This window comes from Hypomesus nipponensis, chromosome 18 (assembly GCF_054491055.1).
Source record: "Hypomesus nipponensis isolate SF chromosome 18, ASM5449105v1, whole genome shotgun sequence".
In the NCBI taxonomy this organism is placed as follows: domain Eukaryota; kingdom Metazoa; phylum Chordata; class Actinopteri; order Osmeriformes; family Osmeridae; genus Hypomesus; species Hypomesus nipponensis.
This window is the reverse complement of record NC_140378.1, coordinates 21,187,725-21,209,741: the sequence shown is the minus strand read 5'-3', so window position 1 is coordinate 21,209,741 and position 22,017 is coordinate 21,187,725. Positions and strand designations below refer to the sequence as shown.

The 22,017-nt window shown below is 45.7% G+C and overlaps 3 protein-coding genes and 1 long non-coding RNA gene across 10 annotated transcripts in view; 2 read left to right on the top strand and 2 right to left on the bottom strand.

The window, feature by feature from the left end:
* Positions 1 to 3,255, top strand: part of flna (filamin A, alpha (actin binding protein 280)) — a 38,667-nt gene extending 35,412 nt beyond the window's left edge. For all 4 annotated transcript variants that reach the window (XM_084679023.1, XM_084679021.1, XM_084679022.1 and 1 more), the window contains 4 exons: positions 89 to 265; positions 1,028 to 1,246; positions 1,347 to 1,544; positions 1,892 to 3,255. In XM_084679023.1, the coding sequence (XP_084535149.1) occupies positions 89 to 265; positions 1,028 to 1,246; positions 1,347 to 1,544; positions 1,892 to 2,076 (779 nt within the window). In that variant the 3' untranslated portion in view covers positions 2,077 to 3,255. The remainder of the gene's footprint in view (positions 1 to 88; positions 266 to 1,027; positions 1,247 to 1,346; positions 1,545 to 1,891) is intronic.
* A 1,230-nt stretch (positions 3,256 to 4,485) lies between these two features.
* Positions 4,486 to 9,810, top strand: emd (emerin). The gene is made up of 7 exons (XM_084681426.1): positions 4,486 to 4,647; positions 6,742 to 6,833; positions 7,412 to 7,501; positions 8,330 to 8,364; positions 8,875 to 8,900; positions 9,101 to 9,163; positions 9,272 to 9,810. The coding sequence occupies exons 2-7, from the start codon at positions 6,755 to 6,757 to the stop codon at positions 9,462 to 9,464; spliced, it is 486 nt and encodes a 161-aa protein (XP_084537552.1). The 5' UTR covers positions 4,486 to 4,647; positions 6,742 to 6,754; the 3' UTR covers positions 9,465 to 9,810.
* Positions 9,811 to 9,840: 30 nt separating this feature from the next.
* LOC146252693 (ninjurin-1) lies at positions 9,841 to 14,393 on the bottom strand. 2 transcript variants are annotated; one of them, XM_084681425.1, is made up of 4 exons: positions 14,208 to 14,393; positions 11,133 to 11,367; positions 10,823 to 10,978; positions 9,841 to 10,501 (listed from the first exon to the last, which is right to left on the bottom strand). In XM_084681425.1, the coding sequence occupies exons 1-3, from the start codon at positions 14,268 to 14,270 to the stop codon at positions 10,845 to 10,847; spliced, it is 432 nt and encodes a 143-aa protein (XP_084537551.1). In that variant the 5' UTR covers positions 14,271 to 14,393; the 3' UTR covers positions 9,841 to 10,501; positions 10,823 to 10,844. The 2 variants fall into 2 exon arrangements, with proteins under 2 accessions (XP_084537551.1, XP_084537550.1); XM_084681424.1 differs by having other exon boundaries at positions 10,849 to 10,978.
* Positions 14,394 to 18,837: 4,444 nt separating this feature from the next.
* LOC146252692 (uncharacterized) lies at positions 18,838 to 21,599 on the bottom strand. 3 transcript variants are annotated; one of them, XR_014732155.1, is made up of 3 exons: positions 21,556 to 21,599; positions 19,681 to 19,907; positions 18,838 to 19,283 (listed from the first exon to the last, which is right to left on the bottom strand). It is a non-coding gene; the product is annotated as an uncharacterized LOC146252692 (long non-coding RNA). The 3 variants fall into 3 exon arrangements; XR_014732154.1 differs by lacking the exon at positions 21,556 to 21,599 and adding an exon at positions 21,392 to 21,542; XR_014732156.1 differs by lacking the exon at positions 21,556 to 21,599 and adding an exon at positions 21,392 to 21,534 and having other exon boundaries at positions 18,838 to 19,079.
* Between the last annotated feature and the right edge of the window lie 418 nt (positions 21,600 to 22,017).

The following is a 22,017-nucleotide window of genomic DNA, read 5'->3' as shown; positions in this document are numbered from 1 at the left end:
CTGGAGAGTTGGTCTTCAAAAAAAAAAAGAGAGAGTTATGGATGATCTACTCTCATGTCTCCCCCTCCTCTCTCTCCCTTCTCTCCAGATAAGTATGCGGTGCGCTTCATCCCCAGAGAGAACGGTCTGTATCTGATCGATGTGAAGTTCAACAGCAGCCATATCCCAGGCAGCCCCTTCAAGATCCGTGTGGGAGAGATGGGCCAGGCCGGAGACCCAGGCATGGTGTCTGCGTACGGCCCTGGGCTGGAGGGAGGAACCACAGGTAGCTGTACTCTCCCCTCCCTGTACCCTACCTCCCTCCCCTACCTCCCTCCCCTACCCTCCTACTGTACCCTACCCTACCTCCCTACCCTACCCTCCTACTGTACCCTCCCTTCCCTACCCTCCTACTGTACCCTACCCTACCCTACCACCCTACCCTCCTACTGTACCCTCCCCTACCTCCCTTCCCTACCCTACCCTCCCCTACCTCCCTTCCCTACCCTACCCTCCTACTGTACCCTCCCCTACCTCCCTACCCTACTTTACCTCCCTTCCCTACCCTCCCCTACCTCCCTACCATACCCTCCTACTGTACCCTCCCCTACCTCCCTACCCTACCATACCCTCCTACTGTACCCTCCCCTACCTTCCTACCCTACCATACCCTCCTATTGTACCCTCCCTACCCTCCTACTGTACCCTGCCCTACCTCCCTCACCCACCCTACCCTCCTACTGTACCCCCTCACCTACCCTACCCTCCTACTGTACCCCCTCACCTACCATACCCTCCTACTGTAACCCCTCACCAACCCTACCCTCCTACTGTACCCCCTCACCTACCCTACCCTCCTACTGTACCCCCTCACCAACCCTACCCTCCTACTGTACCCCCTAACCTACCCTACCCTCCTACTGTACCCCCTCACCTACCCCACCTTCCTACTGTACCCCCTCACCTACCCTACCCTCCTACTGCACCCCCTCACCTACCATACCCTCCTGCCCTGCTCTCCCACCTAACGTACGTCCCCCTCGCCCAGGCTCAGCGTGTGAGTTTGTGGTGAACACCAGCAGCGCGGGCCCTGGGGCCCTGGCGGTCACCATTGACGGCCCCTCCAAGGTGAAGATGGACTGTGTGGAGTGTCCTGAGGGCTACAGGGTCACCTACACCCCCATGGCCCCTGGCAGCTACCTCATCTCCATCAAGTACGGAGGGTCCTATCACATCGTAGGAAGCCCCTTCAAGGCCAAGATCACTGGTGAGGGCACACACTCCACACATGCATACACACATACACACTCCTCAAACATACTTCCTGTATTCTGACATGTTCTGATCTTCTTTTCCTTCTCCCCCAGGCTCTAAGCTGGTGTCCAGCCACAGCATGCATGAGACGTCCTCTGTGCTGGTGGAGCCGACCAGCCGCAGTTTCAGCAGCAGCCAGCAGGCGGCGCCCAGCCAGTCAGACGCCAGCAAGGTCACGGCCAAGGGCCTGGGGCTGAACAAGGCCTTCATCGGACAGAAGAACAACTTCAGTGTCGACTGCAGCACAGCAGGTGTGTAGTTTCTTGTTTGTCCATTGTTTTTGTCTTATCTCTCTTCCTCCGCCCTCCTCTAACTGCCCCTTCTCTCTCCCTCCGCCCTCCTCTAACTGCCCCTTCTCTCTCCCTCCGCCCTCCTCTAACTGCCCCTTCTCTCTCCCTCCGCCCTCCTCTAACTGCCCCTTCTCTCTCCCTCCGCCCTCCTCTAACTGCCCCTTCTCTCTCCCTCCGCCCTCCTCTAACTGCCCCTTCTCTCTCCCTCCGCCCTCCTCTAACTGCCCCTTCTCTCTCCCTCCGCCCTCCTCTAACTGCCCCTTCTCTCCCCCTCCACCCTCCTCTAACTGCCCCTTCTCTCCCCCCAGGTCGTAACATGCTGCTGGTGGGGGTGGATGGTCCTAAGCTCCCCTGTGAGGAGGTGTTGGTGAAGCACCTTGGGGGCCGTGTGTACAACGTGAGCTACCAGCTGAAGGAGAAGGGGGAGTACATCCTGGTGGTCAAGTGGGGTGACGAGCACATCCCTGGAAGCCCCTACCACATCACTGTCTAGGCCAATCACAGCAGCCTAAACCCTTTCCTGTGTCACTGTTTGACCAATCAGAACAGCACAACACCTTCCTCTATCACTGTTTAACCTATCAGAATATCATGAACCCCTTCCTGTAGCACTGTTTAACCAATCGCCCCCCCAACCACCTTTTACATAGCTAAACAAATGATTTAACACTTCAAAATCCCCTGCTCTATTAAACTGTCAGATAAGACTTCAAAACACTTACCAAAACGTCTCATACCAACCCCAAAGATGAATGATTAAACACTGAATATTCCTCTCCTTATCCCTCCACCTTTCCCTGCATCCCTCTGCCCTTCCCCAGTCAGATCCATCGGTGCTGGGGACAGATGCGCCTTTGTATTACTGTAAGATAAGATGTCCTTTCTTTGTCATTTTGCCTCTTTTTAACATGGCGATCAGGGGTCCTGTGGTTGGAAGAAGAGCAGGCTAGCTGTTAGCTTAGCCAAATGTAGCTTAGTATAGGGTTTTAGGAAGAGATTAGCGTAGCATAGCACGGTGGTGATTAGCCTCCAGCGCCTCTAGTTCGTGTCCGGTGTGTGTTTAAAAATACTTTAACAGGCCGTGCTTTCGCTACACCGCTGACCCCGACACCCGGAGAGAGTTTAGAGTAGAGACGACAGTGGTTTGCACGCGACGATGCAGCTCGTTAATAACGAGTCCACGGGCTTTCAGTCGGAGTAAGCGCAGCCGCAGTAGAGCTGGTGTCCCTCCTAGCGCTTCTTTCACGCGTGAAAGTGGGCTTCTCCGCGTGTTCCATGCGCGTGTTTTTAAGCGTGTTAATCTTCACTGCCAGCAGAAGGACAACCTGTCATGCGGCTGCGTGCGGTGTGCAAGAAGTTCCACTCTCAATATGAATTATTATTAGAATAATAAACATCCTACTTGTTTTGAAAATGGGAAGACGTTTAAAAAAGATATAATTTCGTGAGAGGTGTGGATGAGGGAACTGTGGTTTGATAAGTATTTACAGAACGACCAAAAAAAAAGTTTGAGGAGAGTTTGAGGTGTATTCTGCTTGATGTCCTGCTCTGCGCTCTCAGCTTTGTGTACTCGGCATTTCTGAATTAAAAAAGGCTTACTATGCGTTTTTGTAAGACTTGCAGTATTTTGATACACAATAAAGTTGTCTTAAAGTATTTTTTGTCAATCCGAGCATGCGTTGTGTGACGTTTTTCATAGTTAATAGGCTTACACACCCACACACATGTTCTCCCTCAACCACTATGGAGCTAGAAAGCTGACAAAAGTATCTGAATTTGAATATGAAAGATCTGAAATAATTGTGTCGAATTTCATTAACCTGAAATATTTTGCTGTTGAATATATGATATCTGAATTATTTGTATGCCGAATTTAATAAAACTGAATTATTGTGATCCAAAAATACAAATTTCTAAAATTCAGATTGCAGTAATTCAAATTCTTGACATTCAGATTCTTGAAATTCAGATTCTTGAAATTCAGATTGCGGAAATTCAGATTTTGTCTGAACTAGGCCAAAGGTGAAACAGCTTGCCTTCACAGGGAAAAGTAGACGATTTCAGAACGACCGAATATAGACATTCTCTGACCGAATTTTACCCCAGAACAAAAGCTAAGAGTTGCTCGTTGGAGGAAGAGTATGGAGCAAGTGCTTATGAAACTTGTGTCGTCTCCTCTGCAAAAATCGGCATCTACTGTTACCAAGTGAGTCGAGATAGTCAGAGGGCGGCGGAGACCGATGGAAGACGCGGAACAACTGGCAAAGCTATAGCCTATATATGTTCCGTTGTTCTCTTTTCTGTGTTGGAGTTCTTTTAAGAGCTTGATGGCATCAACATCCAGCCTGATATAAAATCATGAGCTTCAATTGTGTGTCTTAATTATAATACCCACACAGAAAATCCAGGTTGAATCAAGTCACGCTAGCTAGCTACTGTATTACTAATAGCCAATTTTGGATGGTCAAGCATATTTTTCATTGTCTCCTTATTCCTATCAAAGTCAATGTTCAGCCTATAGGCTATGTTCATTTCCTAATTGACAGATCTGAATCTGAATTTCCGCAATCTGAATTTCCGCAATCTGAATTTCAGCAATCTGAATTTCAAGAATCTGTATTCCTGAAATCTGAATTTTTGAAATGTGTATTTTTGGATCCAAATAATTCAGTTTTATTAAATTCGGCATACAAATAATTCAGATTTTATATATTCAACAGCAAAATATTTCAGTTTTATGAAATTCGACACGCAAATATTTCAGATGTTTCATATTCAAATTCAGATACTTTTGTCATCTTTCTAGCTCCATAAATCACAGTCACACACTGAAGTCCAGAAGACTTCTCAGGTTAGAAATGTTGCCAAGCAACAATCACTTGAAGACCATGAATACTTTTCATAAATTATTTCATTTAGCGGGAATCTCCATGATCATTCTTTTTGATAAATTTGAGTGACACCCAACAAAGCCAACGCCCCATCCGGTAAAACGACATGGACTACAAGACTCGTGCCCATAATAGGAGCAGAGTCGCGTGGCTTCGGGTGCTGAACTAGAAAGGTGAGTGACGAAACGGATCTGTACCTTCAAGCACTGCTAAACAGTATTTTCAAATGTCAGCTAGCCATCTATTAAGTTAATACACAGCTTTAGTATGTTGTAGCTAACTTGATTAGTAAATGTATTTTTATCCGTCAAAGTATTTCGCTAAATGAGTAATCTCTTGCTAGATAAATTACGAATTCCCAGTTGATTTTAGCTGCTACTCGCAAGCGGATCAGTAGTAGCCTAATATAAAATACATTAATTTAGCTGACGCTTTCATCAGAAGGGACTTACAGTAGAAGTAGTTGAAACTCCTAATATGTTGCAACCAAATGCTCTACAGCTGAGTTGCACCCCAATCATGACAGCAAAACGATAAGAATTGCGAAATATAAGATATAGTGTTGACTTTTCCTATACGCTAATGACTCACTTCATTGCTGTCACTCCCTCCGCGCTTAGGTGCATAACTTCAGTTTCTTCAACTGCAATGTAGCCTTTCAAAATCAGATTCTCTTCTCTCCCTCTCCTCTCTGAACATTTTTTCATCCTTTCAACTTTTTTTTCAACTAAACTTTCAACTTTTGTGATCCAAAAAAGTAAAAATAAAAAAAGATAAAAAGAATGATTTCAAAAATATTTTCGACCAGCCTGTTAGATCGAAGATGAGACTAGCCTGTTAGATCTGATCTGAGACCAGCCTGTTTGTCCAGTCTGTTAGATCTGATCTGAGACCAGCATGTTATATCTGATCTTAGACATATGGAACGCCGAGTTAGTCAAAATAAATAAATAGGTAGATAAATACATAAATATGGCTATGAAAAAAATTCTGAAATTAAAAAAAGATGGCAATAAATATAGCATTATATAATTATATAGCTGAATCCATTTACCGACATCAATAAATAAATAAATTTATTTATTTAAAAATAACGTTTTTGTAAAGACAACATTTATTTATTTCATGGGACTTTTATTTCCTAATGCCACATTTATTTAATTTGAGACTTTTACACACCACATTTATTTCTGTGCTGTATTTATTTCCGATCTCACATGCAAACGAATGAAATAAATAAATGTTGTCTTTACAAAAACGTTATTTTTAAATAAATGAGTGCTGTGAAAATGTTTGTCCAGTCTTGTTTGATCTGACCTGAGACCAGTCTTTGTCCAGTCTGTTAGATCTGACCTGAGACCAGTCTTTGTCCAGTCTGTTAGATCTGACCTGAGACCAGTCTTTGTCCAGTCTGTTAGATCTGATCTGACAGGCTCACTACTGCAGCCTCGGAAAAAAAAATCGAACATAAGATTTTTGTAAAGGTTTTGACAGTTTGAAAAAAGGTTATTGTAAAACTTGACATATTGAAAAAAGTTTTGAAAGGTTGAAAAATACATTTTAGAAAAAGTTAAACAAAAACTTTAAACTTTGGTTGAGTGTTCCCAACACTTTTTTAAAAGGTTTTGATCAGCTTGTTAGATCTGATGTGAACAGCTACACCTGGATAAGAGGGGCCTGAGGAGAGAGGTCTGCAGTTGGACCCTTCTCAGTGAAGTGAGATGTTTCGATTTAATTCACTCAATTTCCTTTCCTATCCTTTGTATCCTGGAAGTTGCAATATGTTTTTTTAGGTCAAATTATTTAGGCTTTAATTTTTTTGTCTCAAATTATTTTAGCCTACTACTCAAATTTGAGCAACCTGAATTTCCGCACCTTGAATTAGATTTTTTACATAAACATTCATTTAAATTTTAGGTGAATTCAAAATCAACACATTCGGTGGTGTTTAAATTTCAATATTAAGTATTCAATGCCTTTTAAAATTCAAAACATTGTCACTGATTTGCTTCCATAGCAGCCTCTCAGTTCTGCAGCCTCTCAGTTCTGCAGCCTCTCAGTTCTACAGCCTCTCACTACTGCAGCCTCTCACTACTGCAGCCTCCAAATTGTAAAAGTCATGTAGACTCGCGCAAGCAGAATTTCACGGCGCGGGCTGCCAGTAATTACATTTTGCGAGTGAAAAGTTAATATCTGCGCGTGTGAAATAATCTACACGCTGGCAACTTTTGACATCTGCTGCCATTCTCCTCTCTCTCTGTGGTCAGACTCCTCAGCGTCATGTCTCTCGAGGAGAAGAGCGACCAGGAAATCATCCAGCTGCTGAAGAAGTTTGGCATCAAACATGGACCTCTAGTCGGTACGACGAGCGCTTGGAACTTTGATTCTGTTAATTCCATATAGTCCACATAGTCCCTGCCAACGTAGTCTCATACTTCTGTATTATCTAGTATGAGACTGGGTTGTACCTGCCGCACATAAGCAGACATGTGCAGAGATCTACCAGCAGAACAGTGGTTAAGGCCGATCTACACAAACACACAGCACAGGGTTGGAATTACGGGGGGGATTGACCCCCCTAATAAAGACTTAGCCCCCCCCAAAGAGGTAAAAACAACAGGTCAGGGGGGTCAATACATATATTGATTTACCTGTAATCGTAACCCCTCCGATTGTCATTGTAATTCGCACTCCGACACAGTACATACACACACACACAGCACACACACACACAGCACACACACACACACACAGTACACACACACACAGCACACACACACACAGCACACACACACACACACAGCACACACACACACAGTACACACACACACACACACCACACAGTGTGACAGTTGGTCTCAGGCGTGTGGTGGTATGGATTCTTTTTGTAGCTCTTGAGGTGTGTGTGGTGTGTGTGTGTGTGTGTGGTGTGTGTAGGCTCTACTCGTGGTCTGTATGTGAAGAAGCTGAAGGATGTGATGGCCAAACCTGATGTTTCTCCTGACAAGACCTTCTACAGAGAGGAAGGTACCAGCCCGTGCAGGGTTATTACACAACCAGCACTACTGTTACTGCTGCCACTTCTACCTGGATAACAGGATTCATGCTTTTGTCTAAAGCGACTTCAGGGAGTAGCCTTGTCCTAACCAGACTCTTGTACATTTCATTTGTAAAGAGAGTCTGGCCTCGCTCCATTGACAAGCGTTGACTTCCTTGTAGGCGGGTACTCTGTTGAAGTTTAAAACTATTGGATCTGCCTAGAACCACTCTGATCTGCCATAACCAATTGCAAGCGTTTGCCTTAGCCAAGTCCTTCACCACTACTGTAACAGAGCTAGCTGCCGTAGCTGGAAAATCAAACTTTTCCCGAACCCTGTGGGGAGGAGGGCCACAACATCATGGCCACCTACAAAACTCAGCAAAACTTGTTTTTGCTCCAGCTTTAGCTTATCGATATTTGGCAGCGTTGCCACAACGGACTGAATGGCTTTGCTCGCATCTTTCTCCGCTGCCATTACGGAACTACAACACAAACTAGCGCACAACATCGTCATCGTTCTCAGCCACTCCCTCTGTTCACTGATTGGCCGGTAGAAAATCAACCGGAGACATCTGACTTACGTACCTCATGGCCACACCTAGTACAGAAGCAAAATCAAATTAAGCGGAAGTATGTAGGAGGGCAAAGCCAGGCTAGTGTGGGGGGGGGGGGTTGAGTGCTTCTCTGGGCTGGAGCAGGTGTGCTCTCTGGCTCCCCCTGGTGGCCACGCCCCCCAGGAAGTCCATGAGGGTCTGAGCCATCAGGAAGTGTTTATAGCTGTGTTTACAGGTACTCAGCTGTTGTTGTTGTTGCAGAGGAGGAAGTGACCTATATACACTATCATACACCAGTGAGTCATCCTGTCTGTCTGCCTGTCTATCCATCTGCCTGTCTGCCTGTCTATCCATCTGTCTGTCTGTCTGTCTATCCATCTGCCTGTCTGCCTGGCTGTATGTCCATCTGTCTGCCTGTCTGTGTCTGTCTGCCTGTCTATCCATCTGTCTGTCTGCCTGTCTGTCTACCTGTCTATCCATCTGCCTGTCTGTATGTCCGTCTGTCTGCCTGTCTGTGTCTGTCTGCCTGTCTATCCATCTGCCTGTCTGCCTGGCTGTATGTCCATCTGTCTGCTTGTCTGTGTCTGTCTGCCTGTCTATCCATCTGTCTGTCTGCCTGTCTGTCTACCTGTCTATCTATCTGCCTGTCTGTATGTCCATCTGTCTGCCTGGCTGTATGTCCATCTGTCTGCCTGTCTGTCTATCCATCTGTCTGCCTGTCTGTCCTTCTGTCTCTCTGTCTGTGGTGCTGCCTGTCGGCCTCTCCTGTTTTAACCCAGCGTACCTGTCTGTCTCTCTCCCCTCAGGTGAGAAATGAAGGATATGGAGATGTGTAAGCAAAACCTCACTTTAAAGTATTTATGTGTATAGTATGGATGTATAATGTTTGTAGTATGTAGCATGTTTATGGTTGTAGTATGTAGCATGTTTATGGTTGTAGTATGTAGCATGTTTATGGTTGTAGTATGTAGCATGTTTATGGTTGTAGTATGTAGCGTGTTTATGTTTGCGATTGTTTGTGTTGTTCTACAGCTCCAGACGGCACATTTCCAAGTATGAAGATCTCCCTGATGAACACTACGGCCATGACACAGAGTGAGTCCTCCACTGTGTGTGTGTGCGCATGTGTGAGTGAGCATGTGTGTGTGTGTGCGCATGTGTGTGGTAACATGTGTGTAATATCTCATCTCCATGCTTGATCAGGCCCCAGATCCACAGCACCCAGGCAGCTTATCACAGCACTCCACATTCCAAAGTGCCAATCACAAAGGCTGCAGGGGGCATTTCCCTGTGGCTGCTCCTATTGGCTGTGCTGGCAGCCTTCCTGTACTTCATTTACTCCAGCATGGAGGCCAACACAGAGAGCCTGTTTGGAACAGGACGCAGCCACCAATAGTCCTCTCTCTTTCTCCTCTCTCTCTTTCTCTTTTCTCTTTCTCCTCTCTCTCTTTCTCCTCTCTCTCCTCTCTCTCTCTCTTCTCTCTTTCTCCTCTCTCTCTTTCTCCTCTCTCTCTTTCTTCTTTCTCCTCTCTTTCTTTCTTCTTCCTCCCTACCTCTCATTATCCTTCCCTCTCCTCTCTCTCCATTTTATCTCCCCCCTCTTTCTTTTCTGTTCCAGTTCTTACGTCTGCCCCTAAATGACCAAAGTTATTGAAACAGCAGAAATCTTGCAAAACATATTCTGTGTTTGCTAGTCGTACATTCAAACCTCATTTCCAGAAAAGGGATATTTTCAAAAATGTTATAAAACGATAAATCTGTGATTTGTCAAGTTTTTTTTTTTTTTTTTTTTTACTGACTGAAAAAATATAAATGTTATCACTGACCCACTTAATTGTATGTTTTAAGTATACACCGTTTCAAAATTTGATGCCTGCAAGCTGCAACACGTGAAAAATAAATTGGAAAAATAAATTCTGTTGCCATAGGTGACGATTCACTGCTGGTCCCGCGAAATTCAAACTCCTGTGTTGTGATGATGCTGTTGACTCAGTTGTGTCCAGGCCAGGTCATGTGATGTGATATGTCCAGGCCAAGTCATGTGATATGTCCAGGCCAAGTCATGTGATATGTCCAGGCCAAGTCATGTGATACGTCCAGGCCAGGTCATGTGATACGTCCAGGCCAGGTCATGTGATACGTCCAGGCCAGGTCATGTGATACGTCCAGGCCTGGTCATGTGATACGTCCAGGCCTGGTCATGTGATACGTCTAGGCCAGGTCATGTGATACGTCCAGGCCAGGTCATGTGATATGTCTAGGCCAGGTCATGTGATACGTCCAGGCCAGGTCATGTGATATGTCCAGGCCAGGTCATGTGATATGTCCAGGTCAGGTCACAATGTGTAAGTTTGGAGCAAAGGCTCATGGGACTAGACAGAGCCTGTGGTCTGCAGAACAGACGGGAGCTCTGGCAGTGACATCACAGCTGGCCTGGGGGGTAGCAGAGGTGAAAGGTCAGGGAGATGTACAGTATCTTACTGTGTTATCTGAGTGTGTTATCTGTTATGTAACAACATCTAACAACAACATCTAACAACAACATCTAACAACAACATCTAACAGGGGCTCAAGTCTCGACCTGTCTCTTCACGCAGGACGTATCGATCAGAAAAGCAAACCTGCAATTGCTGCTGTGTCCTCATTATACACAACACAGAACAAACCGGGACACATTTGCATGCGTGTGTAACCTACATGTGTGTAACCTGTGTGTGTATGTGTTAGGACAGTGTAATACTCAGCTGTCCTCACGTGTGTTAGTGTGTGTGTGTGCCTACCGGCTCCCCTCGAAGCCGAGCGCGGTGATGAAGATGTTGATGAGGACCGTGAAGAACACGAATACCGTAGCTGAGTTGTTCATCATGTTCAGCTTTGCATGCTTCCTCATGTCGTTCAGGTCGTACTTTACTGAGGAGACACACACAAACACACACAAAGCAGAATAAACAGGAACTGTTGTCAAGAGAGGCAGCAGTGAAAGCATAAGGTGTTTTTTTGTTTTCATGTGTATATTGTTCAGTATGTGTATAAAGTGTATAGAATGTGTGTGTGTGCCCCCCACCTATGAAGACCAGCAGCAGCCCCACCACCACCTGCAGGGTGATGGAAAGGGAGAGCAGTACCAGCAGGGGGATATAGAAGCGGTACTGCGGCCCCACGTACAGCAAGGTCTTCAGCTGGGAGGAGTTGGCCATGAGCAGAGCCACGTCCAGCATGCTCTGGGCAGCGCTCTTCTTGGTGGCGTAGTGGTTCATGTTGATGCCACGAAACTCTTTCCCATTAGCCGCCTCCTGTGCCTGGAGGCAGAGTTAGTGTTCAGTGTTCTGTCTCTGTGTTCTGTCTCTGTGCTCTGTCTGTGTTCTGTCTGTGTTCTGTCTCTGTGTTCCGTCTCTGTGTTCTGTCTGTGTTCTGTCTCTGTGTTCCGTCTCTGTGTTTTGTCTGTGTTCTGTCTCTGTGTACCGTCTCTGTGTTCTGTCTCTGTGTACCGTCTCTGTGTTCTGTCTCTGTGCTCTGTCTCTGTGCTCTGTCTCTGTGCTCCGTCTGTGTGCTCTGTCTGTGTTCTGTCTCTGTGTTCTGTCTCTGTGTTCCGTCTCTGTGTTCTGTCTGTGTTCTGTCTCTGTGTTCTGTCTCTGTGTTCCGTCTCTGTGTTCTGTCTGTGTTCTGTCTCTGTGTTCCGTCTCTGTGTTCTGTCTGTGTTCTGTCTCTGTGTACCGTCTCTGTGTTCTGTCTCTGTGTACCGTCTCTGTGTTCTGTCTCTGTGCTCTGTCTCTGTGCTCCGTCTGTGTGCTCTGTCTGTGTTCTGTCTCTTATGTTCTGGTTCTGTGTACCGTCTCTGTGTTCTGTCTCTGTGCTCTGTCTCTGTGCTCCGTCTGTGTGCTCTGTCTGTGTTCTGTCTCTTATGTTCTGTGTTCTGTCTCTGTGCTCTGTGTTCTGTCTCTGTGCTCTGTGTTCTGTGTCTGTGCTCTGTCTGTGGTCTGTCTCTTATGTTCTGTTTCTGTGCTCTGTTCTGTGTTCTGTCTCTGTGTTCTGTCTCTGTGCTCTGTGTTCTGTGTCTGTGCTCTGTGTCCGTGTTCTGTCACTGTGTTCCAGTGTTACAATGTAACGCGTTACAGTAGTCAGACTAATTTTGTTAGGTAACGAGTAACTTAACGTGTTACTTATTTAATTGAATGAATCCGTTACTAGTTCCTTGTTCAAACAAGGAACGCGTTACTTAATTTAGTCTTTTGGTTGCGAGCACTCAGCATGTAGCTAAAAGTCCAGGAAAGTTGAGGCTAATTTTCGCAGGTAACTACGAAAATGTCTTAATCTACTTGACGAGTCCCCCTTTGTTCTTTTGATGCGCAGTCTCACGAGCCCGACTTACCCGGCGTCCGTTCAGTGGTTTCGGTTTGGGATTATATTACAGTAAGTAAAATAGTCTGGTTCAGTACTACATAGTTAAGTGAACACCATTTTGCTACCTTATACCTAGCTATAGCTTAGCTTTGTTTTGCTCCTAGATTCAAACCTATGCACTGGTAAATTGTAGAGCTACCTAACTACTAGACTTTTGCCTGGCATTTTACTACATTATTTATTGTTTAAAGAGTTTCTTGATTCAAGAACTTATGCAAATATTGCTTTTCATTATGGCAGATTATTACCTTGATCCATCTTGCAGTATAATGACGATTGATCATGTTTTATGCGAGTGACATTGAATATTCAGTACAATATGTGCTATTGCTGAGGTCAACCCATTAAATGTGCCTTGTGGGCATAAGAGTGACCAAGGTGAATTAGAAATAAAAGACTTTTCTTAATGTAAGGCAAAAGTAACTTAACGCCTTACTCTCTACAGCAAGTAACTAAGTAACATAACTAGTTACTTTACAAGGAATGTAACCAGTAACTGTAATTAGTTACTTTAAAAAGTAACGTTACCCAACACTGCTGTGTTCTGTCTCTGTGCTCTGTCACTGTTCTGTCTCACTGTTCTGTCTCAGTGTTCTGTCTCTATGTTCTGTCTGCGCTCTGTCTCTGTGTTCTGTGCTCTGTCTGTGTTCTGTCTGTGCTCTGTCTGTGTTCTGTCTGTGTTCTGTGCTTGTCTGTGTTGTGTTCTGTGCTCTGTGTTCTGTCTCTGTGTTCTGTCTCTGTGTTCTATCTGTGTTCTGTGTGTACTCTTTGTCTGTGCTCTGTCTCTGTGGTCTGTGTCTGTGTTCTGTCTCTGTGTTCTGTCTCTGTGTTCTGTCTCTGTGTTCTGTGTTCTGTCCGCAGTGAACCGCTGTCTCATCAGAGAGGAATGACTCTGACACAAAGAGGGGTGTGTTACCAGGTAACACACACACGCATGCACACACACAGCTGTGTAGACAGTGGCTGGGAGTGCCTATTGGGTTTGGTTTCACCTGACTAGGCAGCGCTGCCCTACATGACATGACAAGTCTGTCATGTTGCCTCTGAATCTACCTGCCTTCAACTTCTCCAAACACACACACAACTACATACACACAGATATACACGTACACAAACAGCTACACACACAGCTACACACAAAACTACAGAGCTACACACACGTTAATCCTTATATAACACTCACTTTCAAATGTATTGAATGTAAAAAATTGGAGGACACAAAGTATCTTACAAACGTCTAAACAACATTATTTAATATGATTATATATACACAAGCACTCGATGTGCTTAATGCAACATCATTCCCACGGCTGCGGGGCGCCCCGAGCGCGGCAAGCTGACGACACACCAGGGTGTGAAAGTTCAGAAACAAAAGCGTTCTATTCGTTCCTCCGCGCAGAGGGGAGAAAAGCGCGGTCGTCGTGCACCCTCGAGCGACATGACGGAGACACGTCCCTTTTTTGATTCTCGAACACAAAACCAATCCTAACCCTACACTAAAGTGAACTTTACACCACACATCATGCAGTTCAATTAGCATTTATTAGGTACCTTAAATCCATAAAACAGCAAACAGCAGTACATGTTTGTGGATTTGAACAGGATTGAGCGGCGGGCACCTTTCTGGAAGTTTAGCTCAACAAGCGTTCAATATTTACGATTGTCAATATGTTAATAATGTAGGCCTAACCTATTTAAGTGTATGTGCGCATTTCGCTGTGCGTGTATGAGCGTTTACCTCGACGTCACCCCGTTCTTTAAGGGCAACGTCCTCTCCACTTAGTCGGCTTGCGCTGTCCATCCCCCGAATCACGGAACTTCGATCGCTGAGCTCTGGTCTTCGGTTTACGGTGTTATGGTCGTGGTCCGGTCCAGACCGATCTCTGGACTGCTAGACAAGAAAACATGCGAATGTGAGTGTGTTTCCCCGGGGCTAACGAGACATTAAAGTTGGCCCCTCCCACCCTCTGAAGTAGTTTCTCAAACGTTCTATAGGCTTTGGAACCTTCAGCCATCCTCTTGTTTCAACAATGCCTGTCCTATACTGATATACACAGTGTTAGTGTAAATAGTACTGTCCTAGTACTGAATCGCGATAACGACCCATTCATTTGAACCAGCTGTGTTGGAAGAACTCATCAGATCATTTTCCTTTTAGCGGTTGTATTAGCTGATTACATGTTAAAGGTCACTTTTACGATCTCTATAATCATCCAGTTGCAGTATAAAATGGTTTAACGGTATGGGTTGCTTCATTGTTGAAGTTTAGTTATAATTGGGTATAATTGTGCTTTTAAATGCTTTCCTTTTTTCAGTTTGATTTTATTTTAGTACAAAATGTGAATATTTTACTAATAATATATCATTTACTGGTGTGTTGGAAAAGGCAACCTAAAACATGCAGAGTAGGGGTCCCTGAGAACCAGGTTTCAGAACCACTGAACCCTCCCCCCCAACCCCAACCCCCCATACACACCACCCCCCTAACCACAACACGGACATATGTGGTGCGGTTGGTGCCCTCTGCTGGTAGTCAAATCAAATCAAAATGTATTTGTATAGCCCCTTTTGCACACGCAAGCATGTCACAGAGGGCTTCACATACACCCAACTAGTTACGGAAACTATAACAATAACAATATACAGTAACAGGTTTACTTTATTTGTAAAATCTAGATGGGGCAACGTGAACATATAGAAGCTTTAATTGAAATTAAGAAGTTACAAGTGATACACACAGACAAACACCAGGTTTACATAGAAAGTACATACACACATACTTATCTTTAGCTGTGTCGAAATGTCGGAACAGTATCAGCCTCCTTAGTTGAGACAGGTAATTTGTTCCAGAGGAGAGGTGCTCTATATGAGAACGCCCTACCTCCAGCAGTTTTTTTTCTTAATTTTGGGAACCACCAGTTAGCCGGAATCTTGGGATTTAAGTGTCCTTGCGGGGTGATAGGGTGACTGGAGAGGTACAGTGGTGCCAATCCATGTAGAGATTTGTAAGTTAGTAATAGAACTTAGTAATAGAACAGACAGAGTAGATGTTATGAGATCAAACTTTCTGGTTCTAGTCAATAGTCTAGCAGCAGCATTTTGCACCTGTTTTTTGAGTAGGTAATTGGGAGGCCAGAGAACACGTTGCAGTAGTGCAGCCGGATGTAACAAATGCATGTATTAGTTTTTCAGCATCATCCTTTGAGAGAAATTTTCATATTTTGTCTATGTTACGTAGATGGAAAAATGCAGTTCTGGTCATTTGCTTAATATGATACTCAAATGAAAGGTCTGGGTCACATTGTGACTCCTAGATTTTTTACCAGCTGGCTTTGAGAGACTTTGATGCCGTCAAAGTCTAAGGTCAGATTGGATACATTATTTCTGTATTTTTTAGGACCGAAAATTTGAATCTCTGTTTTATCCGAATTGAGAAGAAAATTTGCTGTCATCCAAGGTCTTAACCCAGAAACACATTTTTCCATAGTGTGTGGTAATTCTCCAGGCTTTATAGACATATATAGCTGAGTATCAACTGCATGAGAGTGAAAATGTACCACAGAGCTTCTTATTATGTTTCCTAAAGGCAACATGTAGAGCAAAAATAATAGTGGGCCTAGAACTGAGCCCTGTGGTACTCCGTATTTTACAGTAGTGCTCCTGGATGAGCAACCATCATAGTGGACATATTGTGATCTATCAGATAGATACGATCTAAACCACTGAAGTGAAGAAATACCAACATAGTTCTCCATACGCTCCAGGAGAATCTCATGATCCACAGTGTCAAAAGCTGCACTTAGGTCTAGAAGAACCAGAACAGAGATAGAGCCCGCGTCAGAGGCTAATAATAGATCATTGACTACCTTAGCTAATGCAGTTTCAGTGCTGTGGTGAAGACAAAATCCAGACTGGAGAGGTTCATAAAGCTGATTTGAGGAGAGGTGCTCAGTGAGCTGTTGTGCCACAGCTTTTTTTTTTTTTTTGAGAGAAATGGCAAATTTGAAATTGGTCTGTAGTTGCTAAGACAACCTGGATCCAGGTTTGTTTTTTTAACCCTTGTGCTGCCTTCGCGTCACATAACCCAAAGGTTCATAACAAACCATTGTTGTGTTTACCCAATTTTACCCAATACAAAAACAAATACAAATAATTTTCTTTTAACCTTCGCAATGTGGGGGGTCTGAGAAGAAAATGGTTCACTTTGTTTTTGTATGTGGTAAAGTTGTTGCATTACGATGGTGGGTCACAATGACTGATGGATCACAATGACCCGAAGATAACACCAGGGTTAAGAAGGGACTTAATAAGTGCTTGTTTGAAATCGTCTGGAACTGTCTGGAACTGTCTGGAACTGTCTGGAACTGCCATGGCGATTGGACCTCAAGGACAGCGGAAGAGTTCATTTAAATGGACCCTCTTCATGCCGCCCCCCTCTTCATGCCGCCCCCTCTTCATGCCGCCCCCCTCTTCATGCCGCCCCCCTCTTCATGCCGCCCCCCTCTTCATGCCGCCCCCCTCTTCATGCCGCCCCCCTCTTCATGCCGCCCCCCTCTTCATGCCGCCCCCCTCTTCATGCCGCCCGTCTCTTCATGCCGCCCCCTCTTCATGCCGCCCCCCTCTTCATGCCGCCCCCCTCTTCATGCCGCCCCCCTCTTCATGCCGCCCCCCTCTTCATGCCGCTCCCTCCTCTTCATGCCGCCCCCTCTTCATGCCGCCCCCCTCTTCATGCCGCCCCCTCTTCATGCCGCCCCCCCTCTTCATGCCGCCCCCCTCTTCATGCCGCCCCCCTCATGCCGCCTGACCTTCTTCATGCTTCCCCCCTCTTCATGCCGCCCCCCTCTTCATGCCGCCCCCTCTTCATGCCGCCCCCCTTCATGCCGCCCCCCTCTTCATGCCGCCCCCCTCTTCATGCCGCCCCCCTCTTCATGCCGCCCCCTCTTCATGCCGCCCCCTCTTCATGCCGCCCCCCTCTTCATGCCGCCCCCTCTTCATGCCGCCCCCCTCTCATGCCGCCCCCCTTCATGCCGCCCCCCTTCGTCTGCATGCCGCCCCCTCTTGCATGCCGCCCCCTTCATGCCGCCCCCTCTTCATGCCGCCCCCTCTTCATGCCGCCCCCCTCTTCATGCCGCCCCCCTCGCATGCCGCCACCCTCTTCATGCCGCCCCCCTCTTCATGCCGCCCCCTTCATGCCGCACTCCTCTTCTTCATGCCGCCCCCTCTTCATGCCGCCCCCCTCTTCATGCCGCCCCCTCTTCATGCCACCCTCTTCATGCCGCCCCCCTCTTCATGCCGCCCCCCTCTTCATGCCGCCCCCTCTTCATGCCGCCCCCCCTCTTCATGCCGCCCCCCTCTTCATGCCGCCCCCTCTTCATGCCGCCCCCCTCTTCATGCCGCCCCCCTCTTCATGCCGCCCCCTCTTCATGCCGCCCCCCCCTCTTCATGACGCCCCCCCCCTCTTCATGACGCCCCCTCTTCATGACGCCCCCCTCTTCATGCCGCCCCCCTCTTCATGCCGCCCCCCTCTTCATGCCGCCCCCTCTTCATGCCGCCCCTCTTCATGCCGCCCCCTCTTCATGCCGCCCCCCTCTTCATGCCGCCCCCCTCTTCATGCCGCCCCCCTCTTCATGCCGCCCCCCTCTTCATGCCGCCCCCCTCTTCATGCCGCTCAATGAGTCAATATTGGGGGGACAAATGAATTTTTTAATGATAATTTCAGACAGCGTGTGTCTGAAAGCCTGTCGTAGCGTAGCACATTCATATTTTTATATCAATATATTGGGGGGGACATTTTGACCACATTTGAATATTGGGGTGGATGTGTCCCACCCCGTGCCCCCCTGTTTTTGGTTTTTCCTTAAGTGTTTCCCTGTATCTTGTTGAGTCGTTCAGTTCTCGTTGGTGTTATCGTGTCCACCTGTGTCTTGTTTGGTTCTGTGTATTTAGGTTCCTGTTTTGTGTCCAGGCTTTGTCTTGTCCTTGCCCTTGTTACTGTGAGTACCCGTCTGTTTCCCTGATCTTGAATAAACGCTTGTTTACCTCTCCTGTGTTTGGGTCCTACCCCACCACACTCCGTAACACAATTGTGTGTGAAAATAAATGTTTCATCTTTGAATTGATAAAGATACCTTTTCCGTGAAAGAATCAAAAGCTGTTATTCCAGGTCGGGGTGAAAATGTGCATAGTACAACCGCCTTGTTTGGCGTTACAGACCTGTCCCATAAAGTTCTATTCAGGATTTTGAAGTGCTCTGTCTCTTCAATTATGTACCTGGGGTACCATTCTAGTTTGTTTTTGAGTTTATTTTTCTGTTATGACAGTTATTAACCAAGTCTTACAGACACACAAAGAGCACACACATTTCTCACATCAAGATATTTAGGTTTATTTATTTACGTTTAAGGTCTCAGCCTGCTGGGGACGCTTTCTTACATTCATTCAGGTCAACTTTGCCTTCACTAAACTCATTGAGGTACTTTTCTAAGACGTCTGGGTCTGACCATTCTTCTGGTAGTGATGTTCCCATCTTCTGTTCCAAACCTCTTTCCTCAAGGATTTGGTCGATAGTTTTTTTGTTTTGTACCAAATGTTTGCCGATATGTGTACCACACTGTGAACATAACAGGTTTGAGTGTTTTAACCTTGTGGGGATTCACTGACATACTTGGAAAAGGGAAAAAAATGGCAGCTGTAATGACTAGACAGGGGGACACAAGCTGACAAACAGACGAGGACTTCTACTGGCAGGTAAACTCAGCAGGCCGGAATCGGCGTTCCATGATTCGGCAGACAACAGACAAGTCAGCAAGACAGCCTGAAGTATAAAAACACAGGGAAGGCAGGCAGGCAGCAGACTTGGTGACAAACTACAGCATCACAGACTCAGACAGCCCACAGACAGCCCTCAGACAGCACCACAGACAGCACTCAGACAGCCAACAGACAGCCCACAGACAGCACACAGACAGCCCTCAGACAGCCCACAGACAGCACACAGACAGCCACGGACAGCCCACAGACAGCCCACAGGCAGCCAACAGACACCCCTCAGACAGCCCACAGACAGCCCACACACAGCACACAGACAGCACACATACAGCACACAGACAGCCCACAGACAGCACACAGACAGCACACAGACAGCCCACAGACAGCACCACAGCAGGGATATTGTCAGATGGAGCAGCTACAGCCGTGGCAGCCAGTCTTACCTGCAGAGAAACTTTATCTCCGTAGCGCACGTAGGTAGCTAGATGTTCACAGTTGTTGGAAAAGAGTCTATATGGTCCACATTGTTTGTGTTTCTCATTGATTCTTTTAATCATGTCAGCTTTACTGCTGACAGGCAATTTTTCAAAATGGAAATTTGCCCGCTCTTGTTTCTTATTGATGTCAAGCTTGCCGAAGATACAGTTAGCAAGTGGAATTCCTGCTGGACCTGCAGTAAGACCAAACACACCAGGGCATCATGAGTCTCTAATGTCCACTCAAGCTCTTCGTTAGGGCTGGGCAAGATGAACCAAAAATCATATCCTGGTATTTTTAGGCTGAATTGCGATACACAATAGGCCCCTATATAACGTTTTTCTATTGTGTAGGCCAAGTGTTCAGTTGTCAGTTGGTGATTAAGATATCCCTGATGCTGGGTACACACAAAAATATTTTCTTTTAAGATTTTCTAAATGTCACAAACAAGGACCAACAAAAATCCTACATTTAACTGTTTTGCTCCTACAGTGTGTGGTGTTTGTCCTTGGGGTTCCCCTCCACACATCAGAATTTCTGATAGTAAAATATTTACGATACACGATCGAGGCGGCTCCGACGTTCTGCCGAGCAAGTTCGGTCACTCAACACATCACACAAAATAATCGGGACATAACCTAGGATTGTCGCAGGGTTGGCTCCAAGGCTCCAATAAATCAGCCTATTGCAAACGTCCCTGCTTCCTGTCCGCATTCAAACCCTTTAAAAGAAGTTGATTCAAATGTATGTCACCTGTCAGCACCTCAACACCTGTATCAGCGTTGTCATAGTGATACAACAACGTGTTTCTAAATTTGTAAAGTTCTTGAATAAATCTCGGGCACAGTAAAATGGCTTTCAGATTATTTAGTAAACGCATTTCTCAGTTACAATCATATAGTCTTTTGCTAACACCACCATATTGATCTCTGACGTCCCGCTTAGGGTTGCCAGGTCTGTGTGACAAAACCAGCCCAAAACCAGCCCAATGGCCAATAAAACCAGCCCAAAAACCAGCCCAATATCAGAACTCAAAATATGCCCCTGCCAAACCATATACACTGCTTTTAAACTCCAACAGCATTGCTTTCATTGCCAAATGTATTGTAATATCTACAAAGTAACACCAAATGTTTAGTATGCCAGCATTAAAACCAGTTTTCAGGAGGTTTTCTCAGGAGACAGAGAGCATTAGGCACGTGTGCACACGCACAGTGCGTGTGTGTATGTGGGCGTGTCCCATGTACGATCTGGAGTCAGTTTTGTAGAATTTAGGTATAAATACCTTATTTCATTTAAAATATGGATTTTTATTTAATGATATTTATATAATTTGCATGCAAAATAGGACTACCAGAACCATTCAAAATTCAACCCGCGGCAACACTTCGAAAGTAGACAAATTCCGCGGGAAAACTGCGAACCTGGCAACACTTCTGAAGTCTCAACCAAACAATCAAACTAAAGCGCCCCCTTGTGGACGAAATAATACAATGTCTGCTTACAAACGGAGACACGTCACATGTGGAAATATAACATCTTAACATCACATGTTTAAACCAAGAGAAAAACAAACAAACAGCTGTTGAGCTGTTGAAGCAAGTTCCGCTGTCGGCTAACACGGCAACTAGAAGAGTCGAAGTTTTAGCGGTGAGAGTGTTTTTCCAGTCAACTCACCGATTTGATTTGAGGAAAACAGAAGCATTCTCACTATAATAGACTCGTCCTGTGACCGAACCGACAGTGAAACAGCCCTCTGTTGTGTTTGCTGGACGTTTTGTTTGTTGACATAAAACTGTAGCCCCCCCAAAAAAAACATCGGTAAAAAAAACAGCGCTTACATGCTGTTAGGGATCTCGAAGCGCTTATCCAATCAACATCAAACACAGCACTGCACTTCCTTGGGTGCTGAGACTGACACATGAAAGGTTTGAACTCAGCACAGTATCCGGTTCTCAAGTTAATTGTTCCGCTAAAGCCCACAATAAAACTTGGACACAGAGACAGAGATTCCTTGCATTATAGTACAGCCGTGGCCAAAAGTATCGGGAGCGACATTCATTTTGTGTTACCAAAGCTTGCTGGGCCTTGGCATAAAATGACTGCTAACATAATTTCAGTAAGTCAAATCATCAGCACAGGGGAAAGTGTGAACTAGTTCGAGCCAGGTGAAATCACTCTATCATTCTGACTGGATTTTAAAAGTAGATTGACTGCTGTAAAAGAGGGGACTATTTGCATTTATTGAACATTTTTGCCCCCAAAAAACTTTAAAAAATATGAAATGTGCCTTATTGTATACC